This window comes from Engraulis encrasicolus, chromosome 4 (assembly GCF_034702125.1).
Source record: "Engraulis encrasicolus isolate BLACKSEA-1 chromosome 4, IST_EnEncr_1.0, whole genome shotgun sequence".
In the NCBI taxonomy this organism is placed as follows: domain Eukaryota; kingdom Metazoa; phylum Chordata; class Actinopteri; order Clupeiformes; family Engraulidae; genus Engraulis; species Engraulis encrasicolus.
In genome coordinates, this window is record NC_085860.1 from 26,137,122 (window position 1) to 26,155,716 (window position 18,595).

The following is an 18,595-nucleotide window of genomic DNA, read 5'->3' on the forward strand; positions in this document are numbered from 1 at the left end:
CTAGCACCCCCTTGCTTCCCCCCCAGAGGTCCCCAGACCCCACTTTGAAAACCACTGCTCGAAACTCTACATCACTAGGAGATTGGTGGCCACACTGTATGTCAGACATTAACAAATTCAATAGATAAGTGCTATTGCATCATAAATGGTCCCAGTCAGGGGCGGTTCCAGACATTTATTCTTGGGGTGGCAAAGGGGTGGCGAAGTGTATTTCAGGGGGGCATTCTCCTACACTAAGGGAAAATGATAAACACTATATAATCGACACACACACTTAAGTGATACATTGAATCCCTTAAAGTGAAACCCTGCAACCTAAAGTTCTATGTCTGAAATGATGTCAAGCATTAAGGCTATTGGTCACAATCAGGGCTCTTAATTTGGGTGGCAAATCACATTTCTGGGGGGGCAAATGCCACCCCCTGCCACCCCTTAGAACCGCCCCTGGTCCCAGTGGCTGTAGAAAAAAACTCAAACAAATACTAAGAACAGAAAAATGTGTATTTCAACCCCTATATCAATACAATTAGCACACGACTGCTAATTACTTGCCTTGTGGAGTGAATGCTATGACGCAATTATATCACTAAATCACCATAGTTAGCACAAAAAAATGCCCCTATTCCACAGGTTGGTCACTACTGCGGCTTACACCGGCCACTAATTACGCAGTCAATGTTCATTTCTGACAGGTAATTAGAATTCTGGAACGTAACGCGGGTAATCAACCCATCTCTTACTGGTGTGTAATTAGGCAGTAATGCATTCAGTGTTTGTGCTCACGTCAACCAAGGTGAGCATGGAGGTACCGGCGAGTTGACGACCGAGAAGGGAATTAATTAGGAGAGAGTCAGCATCATCGCTTTAAATAATAATCACACATTGTGTCACTTAATAACTGCAGCCTATATTCCTGCCCCTGACCAGTCTTCTGGAAAGAGCTACCGTATCTTTTTGCAGAGACTATGGATTTGTGAGGATGAATTAGCTTGACAACTTTCCCTGATTGGAATAATAATATTATTGCTCTTTATGAAAACCGTCTTATCATAATGTGTGAAAGGGCAAACCACACATGCTTGTCACACTCTTGCACACAGTAAGTATCAAAAAATGTTCTCACTCACTCAAGGGTGGAATGCTGCTAGAACAAGGTGGAAACTACCTTGAGAATTTGTTGGGAACTTGTTGAGAATTAATGAGCTGATCCCAATAATCCCAGTGATCAACAACCTCATCTTCAAATGTACAAGTTTATTTTAGTGTATATAAAACAGTGCTGTGTCTTTGTTATTGTTCTGACTATGAAGGAAGAGACATTACTTTTTGACTGGCCCTCATATACAACATGACAACACAACACTAACATGTCCCTCCTGGGCTTCCGTCACTATTCTTGTCAAAGACAAAAACATCACTGTGACAGCTTCAAAGGAACTGTCAGCTGCCGTTTGGTTGACATCTTTTTTTGGTCAAAGATGCCTCTTGCATGTGGTGGGGTTTTCATATCAACACTAGGAAGGAACACAGACTTCTTCTTACTAACAAACACACTTTAATGTGTAGAATGTGGGCATAAACAAACATCTGGCAATGCTACTGTATAATGTGTTTTCAAGCTCTGAGAGCAATTTAGTAATTCTAATTTCAGAGAGCTCTAGGCTACAGATCCCATTTAGGTGATATACATGCAATTTCATGCAATACATGCAATTTCAGAATGTTGAGATACATATTATAGTCCTTTGCATTACTAGTTCATCCTGAAGGATAATGAAATTAAACTGAAAAACATATGGACTTTTCACTTTTCAAATTCAACAACCTATTGGTTCTCAGATTGATCTAATGCATACAGTACGCTGTAGTGACTATGGTATGTGTACAGGCACCTAATGCTAACTATACAGTAATCCAAGCTCTGACTCCATGGTGTATTGGAAAACTGTTACTCCTTTGTCCCAAGAGCTATACGAATGAATAATGCTAGATAGCGGGCATGCTAAATGCAGTGCACAGTCTAGTGTTCTATGTATTTTGTGCATCATGTATATTGTTTTCTTGTACAGCATGATTGATGTTCGTATGTGATGCAGTGACTGTGAAGTCCAAGACAAATTTCAAATTTATTTTAATGAAGTATATTCTACATTACTACTTCTATACTACTATCGTTACCACCTTTGCTGCGCTGTACTATACGTCCTGATACAGACGGACTGTAACAAGATACTATACAACCTAATGATGACAAAATGTAGCTGAAAGGAGCTGAGTGATCACTGATCATACAGGATGTGATGTGAGATTGGAAGGCATCGGCCTTGATTGCACGGCTGTCGGCTGTCTCATCACCGGAAGATGAATATCCAGAACCATCTGTGTGTGTGTGTGTGTGTGTGTGTGTGTGTGTGTGTGTGTGTGTGTGTGTGTGTGTGTGTGTGTGTGTGTGTGTGTGTGTGTGTGTGTGTGTGTGTGTGTGTGTGTGTGTGTGCGAGAGAGAGAGAGAGAGAGAGAGAGAGAGAGAGAGAAAGAGAGAGCGCACGAGAGAGAGAGAGAGCGTACGAGAGAGAGAGAGAGAGAGAAAAAAGAGAGGGAAAAGAGAGAGAAGGGAGCACAGGCCGCTGGGTGGGTGGGCACTAATTTATTACCTCTTTCTGCGAGCTCACCTGCTAGCCCCTTTTGACTCCCCCCAGCTGCTGCTCGCTAACGAGAGATGACAGGGGGCTGCAGCGGGGGGCTGCAGGGGGGGGCAGAGGGGATGCTGAGGGGGGTGGGTGGTGGGGCCAGAGGGGATGCTGAGGGGGGGTGGGTGGTGGGGGGCAGAGGGGATGCTGAGGGGGGATGCAGAGGGGATGCTGAGGGGGGATGCTGAGGGGGGATGCAGAGGGGATGCTGAGGGGGGGTGGTGGGTGGGCAGAGGGGATGCTGAGGGTGGTTGGGTGTTGGGTGGTGGGCTGGTGGTGCTGCTGCTGCTGGTGGGGTTGCTGGGGTGGTGGGGGCGCTGCAGAGAGGGGCTGAGTGGGGCTGCAGAGGGGGGCTGGATGTTGCTGGAGGTGTTGTTGGCCTGGGAGGTTGGATGTGTCCATTTGGAGGTGGAGGATGGATGACAAGCAAGCAGTTAAGTAGGGGTGGGCGATATGACGATACTAAATCGTGAATCGTGAAATCGAATACAAGATCGGATTCGTCTCAAATCTGCCGAAGAGGAGAAATCGTATAGATCGTCTTGCAGTGAGGATGTTTACCATCAGTATCAGAGCAATGTCTACTTACTTAGTGTTGTTCTCTTCACTTTTATTCTTTACATTATTGTATTCCAATCGTGCACTTTATGAGACTTTATGTCATCAGTGTGATTAAATTGAATGAATTGCTAGTTACAAATTGCAGGTACATAAAATGCCTGTTTTTGTTATTTTGTTGTTTTTATTTTAAAAATCATGATATGATATCTTTGCAATATTGCCCACCCCTAGCAGTAAGGGAGCAGACTCTCTCTCTCTCTCTTCATCTTTGCTGTGTTACTGACAGTACGACTGGTACAGATTGGGGGTCGATGTGCTCAGTTGTAGGTGGTGGATGGATGACAAGCAGTGAGGAAGACAGCTCTCTGCACTGTCTCTCCATCTATTTTTTTTACTCTTTGCTTCATTGCTGTGTGTTGCTATTTTTTTAGGAGTTGGCAGGTACAGATTGGGGTTGGAGACCTTTCTGGAAGGAAGACAACTCTGTCTCTCTGATATTTCTCTCTCTGTCTCCTTTACATGCGTTTCCATCTTCTCCCTCTCCTTTATACATCTCTCTCTCTCTTCTATACATCTCTCCATCTTTCTATCTCTTACTCTTTGCTGTGTTGGTCTTATGTTGGTTTAGGGGTTGGCACATCTTCTCTTTCTCCTCAATACATCTCTCTATCTTTCTACTGTATCTCTTATACTATGTGCTGTGCTGGTCTTATAATGGTTTAGGGGTTGGCAACAGATTGGGGTGTGATCAGATGAGACCAGCTGTGCTTCTCCTCCCATGATCCACCTGAGCACCAGCCTCCACAGCATGACCACCCACCAACCTCTGTGTGTGTGTGTGTGTGTGTGTGTGTGTGTGTGTGTGTGTGTGTGTGTGTGTGTGTGTGTGTGTGTGTGTGTGTGTGTGTGTGTGTGTGAGTGCGTGCGTGCGTGCGTGCGTGCGTGCGTGCGTGCGTGCGTGCGTGCGTGCGTGCGTGCGTGCGTGCGTGCGTGCGTGTGTGCACGTGCACCTGTCTTCTGGTTACTTGTGTGTGCCTCTTAATCTCTAATCGATTGAATGTGCGCCATGCATGTGTACAGTACGCATGCTTGTTGCCCAGTAACCTCAAGTGTGCATTGTGTACAGTCGTGGTTGTGTGTATTTCTTTCCCCATTAACCCATGCACCTATTGCACCCTGAACCACTGGCTGTGTGTGTGTGTGTGTGTGTGTGTGTGTGTGTGTGTGTGTGTGTGTGTGTGTGTGTGTGTGTGTGTGTGTGTGTGTGTGTGTGTGTGTGTGTGTGTGTGTGTGTGTGTGTGTGTGTGTGTGTGTGAGTGCTTATTCAAAATGAATAATGGTTTACAAGAAACTGAGTAGTCAACTGCATGTCTGAATTCACTGTGTGCATAATTGTGTGTACGCAAATGAAAAGAAATATCAGTGCAAACAAAAATGGGGACTTCATTTCCTTTTGTAATGAAAAATGAGACTCTTGATTGAACGCAGCATGGCATTTCTACCCAAGCCCATTCCAAGACTCCCAAAGAGGGTTAAAATGCAGGGGGTCTCCCTATCCAGCAGCACCCACTGATGCATGACAGACACCGTGCAACACAACTCTCACCCTACTTTCTGTGGCTATTTAGAACCTCAGTTCTATATAAATAACTAATACATAATCCATACATAAACAACTATTTTTTGGTTCAAAGGAAGTAGTGAGTGATTCAATAATTTGAAAGATTCTCATTGGATCAACTGTAACCTCTGTCATGTCAGTACCATTCCAGTCAACATCATATTCACTCCAGTAGAGGTAACCCCACTGCTGAGAGGATTAGGTACATACTGTATATTATATATATTGTTTGAATATGTGCTTGTCTCAATTATTGTTTAATTTATGAAAGAAGCTACTTAGGTTAGCTGTACCGGTAGTTCAGCTGTCATATGATTATGAATAAATCACCTTGGACAAAGTATCTCATTTGATCAACTGTGAAGAACACGTGACTATTGCATTACATCTGAGACCAGTTTGTTGCCTGGCCCCAAAGGGTATTTGGCCAGGTATTGCAATGACCCCATCTAAGTCCCGTCTTAGCCTCGTCTATCTGTGTGTTTGTCCGCACAGTTTGTCTGTGTGTTTGTCAGTCATTAGTGGTGGAGTGTTACCAAATTTGATGGGGGAATAGAAACATACTATAATGAATCAATCTATGCATCACTTGGGTCCGGTTGCCATGTTCTGTTTGCATTTATTGCTTAATAAAGAAGCCTTTTCTGTTAACTGTAATCAGTCTTGTCACACAACATGTCCTCATGGAATTATGTTAATCTGACTCAACTGAACGAGTGGAATGAATCTCATTGTGCATTATGCTTGAGTTATATTGGATCTCAGTGTACCTGACACATTGTAACAGTGTATCTGGCAGGCGTTGTAGAGCAGCTGATGGTTAGCTGTAATCTTGGTCATATTGGAATCAAGTCAACTTTATGAATAACTTGAATGTTATGACATAAGATGGGGGGAGGGCAAAGCAAAGCGTGGTGAGGGGGCAAAGCGTGGTGAGACCCCGACCATGGGTGGGTTTGCGTTCCCATGGTGACCTGGGACGGGTCTGGACTGGGTTGTTTCTCGGCCCTGCCCCGTCTCACTCCCCCTCTCCTGCTCATTTACTGTCTCCTCTATCTCACACTGTACTGTCGTAATAAAGGGGCAAAAAAAAAACTTTTAAGAAACAGAGTACTGTACCTGACAAGCGTTGTAGAGCAGCTGATGCTCGAACTTCTTGATGCCGAGGATCAGCTGGAACATCTCGTACAGCTGTTCCTTGCTGAGGATGAGCTCCGACACGGCGCTCAGGTGCGAGCGGTGCGAGTGGCGGCGCATGTCCTCGTCGCCCCTGTAGATGGCGTCGTACTTGGTGATCCAGGAGCTCAGCACAGTCTCCTTGCTCAGGCCGTCGATCTCCGGAAGGCTCCGCACGCGCCGCTCAATGTTCTTCTTGAAGACCTCGCGGAAGTCGTTGGCAGAGCAGCCGCCGCCCTGCACCATGCGGGCCACGCGCTCGCTCTTGAGGAAACCCTGACACGAGAGAGAGAGAGAGACAGGGAGAGAGAGAGAGAGAGAGAGAGAGAGAGAGAGAGAGAGAGAGAGAGAGAGAGAGACAGAGAGACAGAGAGACAGAGAGACAGAGAGACGTGAGATTTGCCCGGACACGAGAGAGAGAGAGAGAGAGAGAGAGAGAGAGAGAGAGAGAGAGAGATTCAAATCATTTTCAAATCAAATTTAGTTTCAGCATTTCAAATGACTTGATGGGCTGTGTTAAAGGGACACTGTGTGAGATTTTTAGTTGTTCATTTCCAGAATTCATGCTGCCTCCTCACTAATACCTTTTTCATGAATACTTACCACCACCATCAAATTCTAAATATTCATTATGACTGGAAAAATTGCACTTTTCATACATGAAACGGGGGATCTTCTCCATGGTCCGCGATTTTGAATTTCCTAAAATAGCCATTTTAAGCTGCATAAATGACTGTAATTGGACCATACTAGTTCATATTTGTTTATTACTTAGTAAACTTTCATGTAAAGATCAAATTTGGCAATAGGGAGCCTAGTTTCAATGAGCAGCATAGTTGCAGTACCTTTTTTGACCATTTCCTGCACAGTGTCCCTTTAACGGTGATGATGACACACTAGTTTGCTAGAGTGGTTTGAGTGTAGCTTCAACCAGTGGCATACAGAGGCCTACCCCAGAGACTGTTTTAAGAAGAGGAGACGGAGCACTGATGAAATCGCCCAAAGAGATGAATGGGGACAGTTCGTAAAGGCAGTATGGCAGGTGTTTGCAAATATCCCACCTGTTCCGCTGTCAACAGCCAATCATTATGCTGAATAGAACGAATAGCGTTCCAATCATATTGCAGCTTCGTGGCTGGTGTTTGCAAATATCCAAGCTGTTCTGCTGCCAACAGCCAATCATTATGCTGAATCGAACGAATAGCGTTCCAATCATATTGCAACTTGGTGCTCCACTGTTCTTCTCATGCATTATGGAAGTACTGCGTCCTAGTCAGGCTGCGCCCTCCTTGTGACGCAACTCGAGGAGATTTGAAAGTCAATGATAATCAGGCTAACTGCGCCCTACATACTGTCAAAATACCCCATCAGAAAAGTGGCTTTAAAGGACCAGTTCAGTCAATTTTAATATGCTGTTGTATTGCTCACGCTACACTTGACTTGTCAGTACCCGGTGATGCCACATTTTTCGGCTCAGCCCTTTCCGAGATATGAGCTATTCTAATGGGGGCAGCGTTTGTTTACATTTTTAAAAAATGAAAATAGACCTACTCCAAATATTTTCCAAAAGGTACCGCTGTTTGCTAGTTGTCTGCTGATGTTTTATAACCTTCTGGGTGTTTTTGGGAATAAATACAAATTTTGTTTTTTTGAAATGTAAACAAAGCGCTGCCCCCATTACAATGACCAGGATCTCGGAAACGGCTGCAGAAGAAGAAAAAAAATCTCAGGTACTGACAAGTCCAGGGTAGTGTGAGCATTACAACTGCATGTTGAAATTGACTGAACTGGTCCTTTAAAAGCCTCATTTTGATTCACAAGCAACTAAACACACTATTCTAAATTCTGGACCCACATTTGATCGCCATCAGCATCTCCCCATTGGTGTCTTTTCTTGTGATCTGTTTATGTTTAGGACACATAAGATAAACAGTTAGGTGTGGGTTTGCAATTTTAATACATCATTTGACTTGCTGGGACTGATATCACGCTACTCAAAAATACTGTGATGTCAATTTATTGTTCCATAAAAACATTCACGTTTGGCACAGTTGGTGGCCACAGCCGCCTTTACTTTGCAGGAGAAACAGGGCAAACAGGAGAGAGCAGGCATATCTGTGGTTAAATTTTTATCTTATATGATTCATATGCAGATTATTATATGTACATGTCTATGCAGGAATATTGAGATATGTGTATATGACTATATGTATATGTCTGTGACTGTATCTATATAGTTCCAGTTGTGTTAAGTATTGGGTAAACTTTGCTAGAGTGTGGGGGCTGTTTGAGGTGTGGTCAAGCTAATTTGCATCTGTAAAGCATCTGGGCTGGGTGGACCAAGAGTCACCTTTAAATGCTCTGAGAGGACACAGCCGAATGTGCATTCCTACCTAAGATCAGCGAGAATGGTACTTCTCGTTAGGATGTTCCGTGTTACTGGTTCCATATCGGAAGCAGTCAAATAAAGACAATCTGCAGAAACTCACCGAACCCAAAGTGCTTGTCTGACAGTAATAGAGAAAAAACCCACATATCAGCATGTGTTGCAGATATCAATTAATTATTTTTTTTGGCAGCACACACTTTTAGTAGCATTACACAAATGGTAATTGAAAAAGGGGCATAATTTCCCTCAAGTACTTTATACTTAAAGCAGGCACTTTGACTAGGGCCGCTGAAAATGCATGTGTTAGGGCACCTGGAGGTCATGTGTTGCATGCATGTACAATAATTATGGTCTGGTTATTTTTAGTGGCATTGTTCATGAGAGTTAAACTTTTTTGTTTGTTTGTTTGTTTTTTTATCAAGATCCATGCATGGTGCACTTGCCATATTTTTGGGGGTGCTTGCATTGGTCACATTTTGCATTACAGGCACTACAGAGTTGTGTGTATGACATTCCTGACAAGAACATGATAGCACAGGTACGTATAGCTAATATGTGATAAGACACCCAGTGGTCAAATTGGCATTTCTAAAGGCTATATCTTTTTTGTGTTGTCTTGAATTGTGCAGCTGAGGGAGTGCTGCTGCATTGCCCTAGTGAGGGGGGCCAAGCCCCAGCCCAATTTAAATGCTGCAGAAACAGGTTTGTTGTAATTGCCACCGCTCGTAACACCAGATGTGTATCTATTTCCGTATTTATTTATTTAATTGGCCCATCATCAGTGGTGTGCCTTGGAGGAAGGCGGAGTTGTCCAAGCGTGACTACGGTACTAGGCCCAGCAGAAGGCGGTGGTGGTGAATGGCTGCTTCTGCTGACTGGGAGTAATGGATCGGAACAAAAGCACTTCAGCAGCCAGACACCGACTCTGACAAATCGGGGAATAAATCCCCCCCCCACCCCCTCCCCCATCTACACCGGAGACCTCAAGACACCAAAGCAAGCTCTACATGCAAATACGACACTTCATACCTTTCATTAAGTCAGGTTGTGTGTGGTTCTGCCCTCGTTGATTAATGTATTGTGTTTCAAAAGGGACCTGGGCCCACTTCTTTTTTGGTGTGTGAGTCAAAGGTAATGAGCTCTTTTAACTTACCAAAGCTGATGAAAATGATTAGTTACGAATGGCATAATGGTCTCTTGTGCTATACAGATATATTTTTTCTTTTATACCAATCATATTTAATCACAGGCCGCCACTACAATCATGATACCATTCTGGCATCTCACTTATACACCCTCTGAATGAGTTGTACATTTCTTGACAATAAAATACCACTGTGTGGGCCCGGCCGTGGCTCTAACGGCTAAGGCACTGGACCTCTGTGTGCTCTGTAAAGTTAAGAGGTTAAAAGCTTAGCTTTAGCTAAACACACATAAAGCCAACCTCAAGACTCGCACTTAAAGACGTAATGGGCACTCGGCTTCGCATTACGGCCACACCAGCTCCTCGAAGATGCATTAACCTGTGATATATGAACGGATAGATGTCCATTATTTTGATATTAAGTATCCATATAACTTGCAGTATATCACATCACACACAATCTCATCTCATCGAAAAGCGACCCTTGCCTTAAATGTCAGCCCTTTCAGCCACCTGTAGAACCATCTGTGTCTACTCCCTTGAAAAGCTCCTGTAACTAATGCCTTCATTTTGTAGCGCCATAAATGTCAGACGCTATTACTAATGAATCGACCACCGAGGGACTTCCTTTACCCCCACCGCGCGGCTTAATTGGAGATTTGAAATCTCGTTTAATTATTTATAGCCCGCAGAGTGCACCAGGGCACCGTCTTTATTTCATAGTAAAGAGATTTCACAAGGCAGACACAGAGTGTGCAGCCTTTGATTGTATAATTAAACCCCAATATCAACACATATTAATATAGCCAAGGTGGAACATCATGAATAATACATGTTTTTAATGTTCAGAAGAATAACTGTATACTGTATTGCCTCATTATCGACCCCACACGGATCAAAAGCGTACATTTTCCTTTTCATTTAGCGTACATTTTCCAATTCCCTTCTGCTACTGTACATGGGGCCATGTTTGTATTTCTGCATTGAAGTTCTTATGGTTTCTTGTCATTTTGGACTTGATGTCAAAGCAAAGGCAAATATAGCCCTCAGAATGTGCAGAAGAGCCATGCCTATAACAGAAAATGTACCGTATTCGCACAAATATAAGATATCTTTGTTCTAAAGGTAACGCTTTAAAATGGGAGGTCGTCTCATATTCACCAAATGAACAACGTAGTCCATAAAATCATGCTTTAACCTGCATGATCATCTTCATAACAATGCGACAACACTCAATAAGAGAGGTCAAGAAATGGTCTTGTCCACATCAAATCTGTAGATTTTATCCTCGTTATGCTATGAATGTCGGACATCTATGGGGCAGACGTGACCTAATGGGGGGCAGTCATGACCAACTTGTGATTTAGGAGATGGGCTTTAGATCAGAGGGTTGCAGGTTCGAATTCCACCCTTCTACTCCCTATCTCACTCCATGGCTGAGGTGCCCTTGAGCAAGGCACCAAACGCCACACTGCTCCAAGGACTGTAACCAATACCCTGTTAATAACGGCATGTCACTTTCGATAAAAGCGTCAATTAAGTGTAACGTAATGAAATGTAATGTAATGTCTATCAACGGCCAATGTCAACGCAATGCGGACCGAGAGTGTGAGGGGGGAAAATTAACATTCAATCATGACTCGTCGTTTTGCTTTTACAAAAGGGGGGTCATCTTATATTCAGGATCGTCTTAAAATGTGGGCCAATACGGGTAATTGCTGGCAATGGCATCACCCTTTTCATCTCTTGAGTTACTGCCTTTCCTATTCTTTTTGTGTGTGTAATCTTTATTTATTTTTCCAAAAAAAAGATTATTCACTTTTTAAAATGTCACCCAAGGACAAGGAGCCAACCTCACTTAGTGTGACAGTTGTAAAATTAAGAAGCATACTGTTTACGTGACAGACAGCCAGACAGAAACTTACCATAATATGACCAGCAGAGACCATTTTCTTTCTCTCTCTTTCTCTCTCTCTGTGTGTGTGTGTGTGTGTGTGTGTGTGTGTGTGTGTGTGTGTGTGTGTGTGTGTGTGTGTGTGTGTGTGTGTGTGTGTGTGTGTGTGTGTGTGCGTGTGTGTGCATGCGCGCGCATGTGTGCATGTGTGTGTGTATGTGTGTGTGTGTGTGTGTGTGTGTGTGTGTGTGTGTGTGTCTTTCTCTCTCTCTCTGCCATAACTGCTATGCTAATAGAACAATAACACAATAAAGGTGGTGATGTTATGAGCACCTGCAGGGCAGGGAAATTTAAATATTCATGGATGTGTCACCACCACTGCAGCCTGTTCTCAGGATTCCTCTGCTCTTGTTCCTGCTTTGAAGACCTACTGCACCAGCGTTGGGAAATGCCTTATGAAACACATGAATGTGTATTCTACACTGCACAACCAGTTAAAATAATGATTGCCACAGACATACAGTACCGTATGTATGTGCCTCAATCACACACATGCATACACGTGCACACAGACTCTCTCTCTCTCTCTCTCTCTCTCTCTCTCTCTCTCTCTCTCTCTCTCTCTCTCTCTCTCTCTCTCTCTCTCTCTCTCTCACACACACTGTTTCTCACACACACACACAGACACACAGGCACACAGACACACACAAGCACACACGCGCACACACATGTCTTTCAAGTCGCCATGTAAACTCAGTGTCTCCTGTAGATAAATGATGGCGCTCTAGACAGATTCCACAGGTCATTATCTGACTCCCCATGCGTGCGACTGGTTCCTGCAAAGTCACCATCTTGAAGGATGTCAAAACACTGACATATTTTCTCTATACTTCCACTGCTACAGTGCATGTTTTGCTACCGCTCATCAGTTCAAGGGATTGAGGATGAGGGTTTGAGGTCATAAATATTCTGTTATACTCATCACAACAAACTGGATGGATGGATGGATGGATGGACGGACGGATGGATGGACGGATGGATGGACGGATGGATGGATGGATGGATGGATGGATGGATGGATGGATGGATGGATGGATGGATGGATGGATGCAAAAACATCCCCAAGTCCTCATACCGTCTGTGCACAAATTAAGATACACATTTTGTGTACAAGTAAAGAACCGTGACCCTATGCTGGCAGTTGTAGATAATTAGCTGAATTTTACATCTGCACCAACTGGCTCCCACAAGACATGGCACCACCACTGACCCATTTAATGAAGACAGTAGGTGAACACATTAGCTTACAGCAGCGAACACACGCAGGCTTGGAGCATGAACAAGATAACAAAACAAATGTAGCGCAGACCTCTCTCTACTAGGGGTGTGCAAAATAATCGTCATATCGATGCATCGCGATACTTACTCTCACGATACAATGCATCGATTCATGACAAGGTATCGTGATACTTATTTTCTCAATATACTGCATGGATTCATGACAATTGATTATTTGATAACAATAAAATTCGATTTGCCACGAGTTATTTTGTTCAGTAGAGAATAGGTAATATTTCTGTTGTGATGTAAGCTCTCTCCCAGAAGATAGAATGCTTAAATAGAATGAACTGACTTAAGAAAGCTACACAGCAACTGACAAATAAGCTGTATTTTACACATTTACTGAAGTAAATATCGCAATGCATCACAGTAGTACATGAATCGCAATGCATCGTGATAGAATCGCATCGTGGCATGTGTATCGTGATGCGCATCGAATCGTGAACCCTTTGCCAATACCCACCCCTACTCTCTACACACAAACTACACACTACAACAAAACAAATGTAGTGCAGACCTTTCTCTATACACACACTACTACACACTACAACAAAACAAATGCAGTGTGGTCGTCCTTCTACACACATTCTCTACACCAAAATAAATGTAGCAGGTCTTTCTTTTCTATGTGTCCCTAACAACGTAATACCAGTAGTAGGCTGGGATATAATAGAGGCTCTGTATGAAATGGTTAAAAAGGAACACTAAGGACACAAATCATTATTTTTCTCAGTAAGTGTCCTCTGTAATGTACTGTTTCTAAATGGCAACTCCACTTATCCCATTGATGCCTAAAGCACCAGCAAAAATGCCTGCTGAATGCCTAAGCCCTTGTTGGGAAAGTTGCCCTCAGCCTATAAAAACTCAAAAAAAAATCTCAAAAAAATATCTCAACCTCTGATGCACATAAAAATAAGTAGCATTTAAAACCCTAAGACCATCATCTAGCATTAGAATGTGTTCATTTAGCTTTAACATACCCACATTTTCTATTAATAAAGCTAAGATCTCAAGAGCCTGAATTACCGGTAGTCTACTTTATGGGTCATTGGCCGGCTTATGGGGCATTGGCAAGCATATGGTGAAGTCAAGGGGGCGTTGGCAGATTTATAATGAGGTCAAGGGGGCATTTGTTTACAAAAGGTTGAGAAACGCTGTTGTAAATTAAGAGGCACACAGTTAGTTGGACATCACACATGAAAGTGTATAAACAGAAAGTAGTTTGATTCCTTATAGTCTGCATGTAAATGCAACCTTGTAACCTTTTCTACACTGCATAATGTTGGACACTGTAAGTGCAAAATTGTGTTAAAATAGTGGTGTTAAAGTGGTGTTTATACAGTGCTGTAACACAAATCATGACATTAGTAAGTTTAACAAAAAGAGAGGAAAAAATCCTTGAACCAAGCACTTCAGTTGATTTTTAGTGCCTGTATCAAGGATTTTTGCTCTCTTTTTGTTGAACAAGAGCACCCGTTGTTTTTGAGGACACTAGCAGTGCTCTACCTACTCTTCTGGTGATTGGTAAGGTTAAGTTCTAATAACAATTTGATTTAATTCAACAATTCTGAATACTTTAAAAATGTTAACCTTCATAACCCCTGGAACACCACATAACATAACTCTACTGCATTCTCCAAGGTGCAGCAGTTAAGCGTTTAGTTCCTAAGAGCTAACTCCCTGCCTGGGCACATACTACATACAGTAAACTAAAGCATGCTGAGCCGAATGAGTGTTAATGGGCAGTGGTGAACAACTAACCGAGTATGGCTGTGACCCTGCACCAGAATCATGGGTTGCAACTGTCAAAGTCATCTATTTACTGTACATGTCACAGAAGTCAGTAGGAGAGACACATTTAGCCTAGCTAGCACACTCTGGCTTTGAGCCATACCAGCCCCCTGACAAGAAGTTTCTTTTCATGTTTGACACAATGTACAGAAACTACCGGACTTACATAAAGGATATTTACATTTATACATCATGAAAGACCAAGTGACATCTCACATTCCCCTTTCCCCAAACACAGAAAAAAAACAAATTGTCTCTTGTTGTCAGTGTGCCTGGGTAATCCCAGGTCTTTATGTGCTTGAGAAAAGTGTTTTCATGAGGATGTAAGATTTACACTGAGATTGTTACGGTATGTTACTTCAGTTGGATAAGGCTGGTGAAGGTAAGGGAGTGATTTTCATGCAATTAGAGTTTGAGCACCTATCTTTACAGTGAATGGTGTGGTGAGTGTGCTTCACTACCTTCCATAGTAAGATCAGGCATAGAGATGAAGCTCACCGTCATTCATTACATTGCCAAGTGCTTCCCAAACTTTGTCATCAGGGACCCCATTTTGGACTAAAGAATATTTTTGCGGCCCAGGCAATTTTTTTGTCCATTAATAATGCTAGATTTTCCATTAATAGTTTGTCCGCTAATATTGCTAGAAATCCACAGGACACCAAATACATCTATTAGCTGTTAGGTGACCTGCGGATTTCCAGTTTTTATGCAATGTCCCTTTTGTCTGCGACCCCCCTTCAGTGCCTCCCCGACCCCCTAGGGGTCCAGACCCCCAGTTTGGGAACCACTGACATAGCCCATGTGCCTGATATCTACTGTACACCCAGGAAGTGGAGACCAAAGGAGGGAACCAACCAATCAGGAGCTGGGACTCTGCCTAAACATTTTTTTTGTCAGCAAATCCAAATGATCAAAGAAACTAGTGTTGTGTGAAGTTTTGCTGTCATCTATTTACTGTATATGTCAGTAGGAGAGACACATTTAGCCTAGCTAGCACACTCTGGCTTTGAGCCACACCAGCCCCCTGACAAGAAGTTTCTTTTCATGTTTGACACATGTACAGAAACTACCGGACTTACATAAAGGATATTTACATGTATACATCATGAAAGACCAAGTGACATCTCACATTCCCCTTTCCCCAAACACAGAAAAAAACAATTGTCTCCTGTTGTCAGTGTGCCTGGGTAATCCCAGGTCTTTATGTGCTTGAGAAAAGTGTTTTCATGAGGATGTAAGATTTACACTGAGATTGTTACGGTATGTTACTTCAGTTGGATAAGGCTGGTGAAGGTAAGGGAGTGATTTTCATGCAATTAGAGTTTGAGCACCTATCTTTACAGTGAATGGTGTGGTGAGTGTGCTTCACTGCCTTCCATAGTAAGATCAGGCATAGAGATGAAGCTCAATGTCATTCATTACACAGCCAAGTGCTTCCCAAACTTTGTCATCAGGGACCCCCATTTTGGACTTAAGAATATTTTCGCGGCCCAGGCAATTTTTTTTGTCCATTAATATTGCTAGATTTTCCATTAAAGATGGCCTCTCAACGTCATTTGATTAATATTGCTGTGTTCCCCATTGTTATTGAATGTGTTACGCCTTGGTCCTGTTTTAAAAAACGCTCTGGTTGCTTTGTTTCAAGCCGTTTTTGCAAGCCAGCAAGGTGGCTTGTGGAGAAACGAGAGGGTGTTCCGTGTTTCTCGTGGAAATGCGTCTCTGATTGGCTCACTCTTCCAGCTCTCGTGGAAATGCGTCTCTGATTGGCTCAGTCCTCCTGTTCTTGGAGAGAATGTAATGGGAAACAGAGTCGCCACTTCCCCGGGTGGTACTGCACTATAGGGGCGCCAACGGAGGCGTGCATGCTCCATTCAGGGCTGTACTCTTTCGACAGCGACCCCTAGGCGAGCTGCAGGCACGGAGCAATCAGAGTGGGCTTGCTCTATGGATGAGGCTTTGTGCTGTGTGTGTACCTGAGAGTAGCAACCAGCTGATAGCTAAGCTAAGCTAGATTTCGGGCCACCAGACGTTGCTTGTATTGAAAACAAGCAGAAAAAAATTACTCGACATGTTTTTAGAAAAATGGGTCGATATAAACCTTTGTGGCCAACGCCTTCTTTCGACGTGACGAAACACAGAAAGGCTTTCGTGATTCGCTCGTTTCTCTGCATTATTTATGTCAATTGGGAAACACCGGGAAACACAGCCAGGCGAGGTGATGCACCGCTATGAGAGCCTTGCAAGTGAGTTTAACTTGGGGTGACCGTCCGATCTTCAAAAGGAGTGAGTAAAACTGTGTTTTATCGGAAGTTGGCCTTTAATAGTTTGTCCGCTAATATTGCTAGAAATCCACAGGACACCATACACATCTATTAGCTGTTAGCTGACCTGCGGATTTCCAGTTTTTATGCAATGTCCCTTTTGTCTGCGACCCCCCTTCAGTGCCTCCCCGACCCCCTAGGGGTCCAGACCCCCAGTTTAGGAACCACTGACATAGCCCATGTGCCTGATATCTACACCCAGTACAGGAAGTGGAGACCAAAGAAGGGAACCAACCAATCAGGAGCTGGGACTGTGCCTAAACATTTTTTGTCAGCAAATCCAAATGATCAAAGAAACTAGTGTTGTGTGAAGTTTTGCTGCCATCAACATCTGTGGCTAACCCTGTGGGATTGCTTGTGCCAGTCATGTGATGTTTCCCTACGGTGGCCAAGATATAAAGGCAACGGCAACAAACCGCCCAAATAACGAGATAACATGCTCGGCTGTAATTTACTCCCAAAAGGAAATACAGTACAAAAGTGATTTTTTTTATCCATCCTTGTTTTGATGCCTGCAAGAACATAGCAACTTGTGGAAAAAAGGATTGAATGCTTTGCATCAATACGTATATGCAAATACAAACATACTAAATATATGATCAATTTCTCAACAATGCATACTTGAGTACTTCTACAGTATGTGATAAGTTAGAGGGAAATCCTTTCAGTAAATAATTGAAGAATGTCTGTAAGGATACAGCATATGTAGACTGAGGCTTCTATATGAGTGGAAGGCTGCAGAAAAACCCATATAGGCCTACAGTGCTTCTGCTCTTGATGTCCCTTTACATACATGATTGATTAACTATGAAGCCTTTGATCTCACTTTCGAACAGTACAGTAAAGCGCCTCATCCAAAGGGCAGCAGTGAGCATTTTCCGGACTCCACCTGTAAGGATGAATGATCAAAGCAGCTTTCAAGAGCTGAACATAGTTGAGCCTTCATCCTGGACCATGGTGCTGACTGCTAAGTGTAACGCAGTGTTTCTCAACCTTTTTCAGACCACCTTGTCCCCCAAAAATGTTCAGGGACCACCTGTCAACTGAATTGACAGTTGATGGGTGCTAATTTGACACGGCTAATTTCGATGCAGATCACTTACAGTACTTTTTATTCACATTTACAAGCCTCTTATTGTAGTTGACATAAGACTTCAGCTATGTTTAGCTTTGCAATTATGTTACAAATATAGCCTACTGCTACCTTGTCTTGGAAAAGTAGAAATCCCCTCACGGACCACCTGAGCTCTGTCGCGGACCACCAGTGGTCCCTGGACCACACTTTGAGAACGACTATGGATGCCAACTTGCGTTCGGCATAGAACGTTAGCAAACCTCTCTCCTGACGTCTCATTAAGTATCGGTAGCGCGGAGTTATCAGTCTGCCGGACCTTTAGCTCAGCGGTATCCTGCCGTGCCGGTGCCTCCCATGCTCCAACTGGAGTGCTGTGTGGCGGGTTCGAGCCCTGAGTGGCCAACTAGCGCAGGATCACCTCAGTTAGATAAGCAAGACCTGAAGAGGCTTGAATGATGTGCCTGAATACGTACTGTGTGCAAATAAAAAATATACACAAACAATAAATGATCAATTTGTCAATAATGTGTTGAACATATCTACTGTATGTGATAAGTCAGGGGGATATCAGCTAACAGGCTTCAGAAAGCAG

General features: G+C 43.3%; 1 protein-coding gene across 3 annotated transcripts in view; it reads right to left on the reverse strand.

Moving 5' to 3' along the window:
• cadps2 (Ca++-dependent secretion activator 2) overlaps positions 1–18,595 on the reverse strand; it is a 189,101-nt gene that overhangs the window by 132,693 nt on the left and 37,813 nt on the right. For all 3 annotated transcript variants that reach the window (XM_063196999.1, XM_063196998.1, XM_063197000.1), the window contains exon 3: positions 5,989–6,321. In XM_063196999.1, coding sequence (XP_063053069.1) covers positions 5,989–6,321 — 333 coding nt within the window. The remainder of the gene's footprint in view (positions 1–5,988; positions 6,322–18,595) is intronic.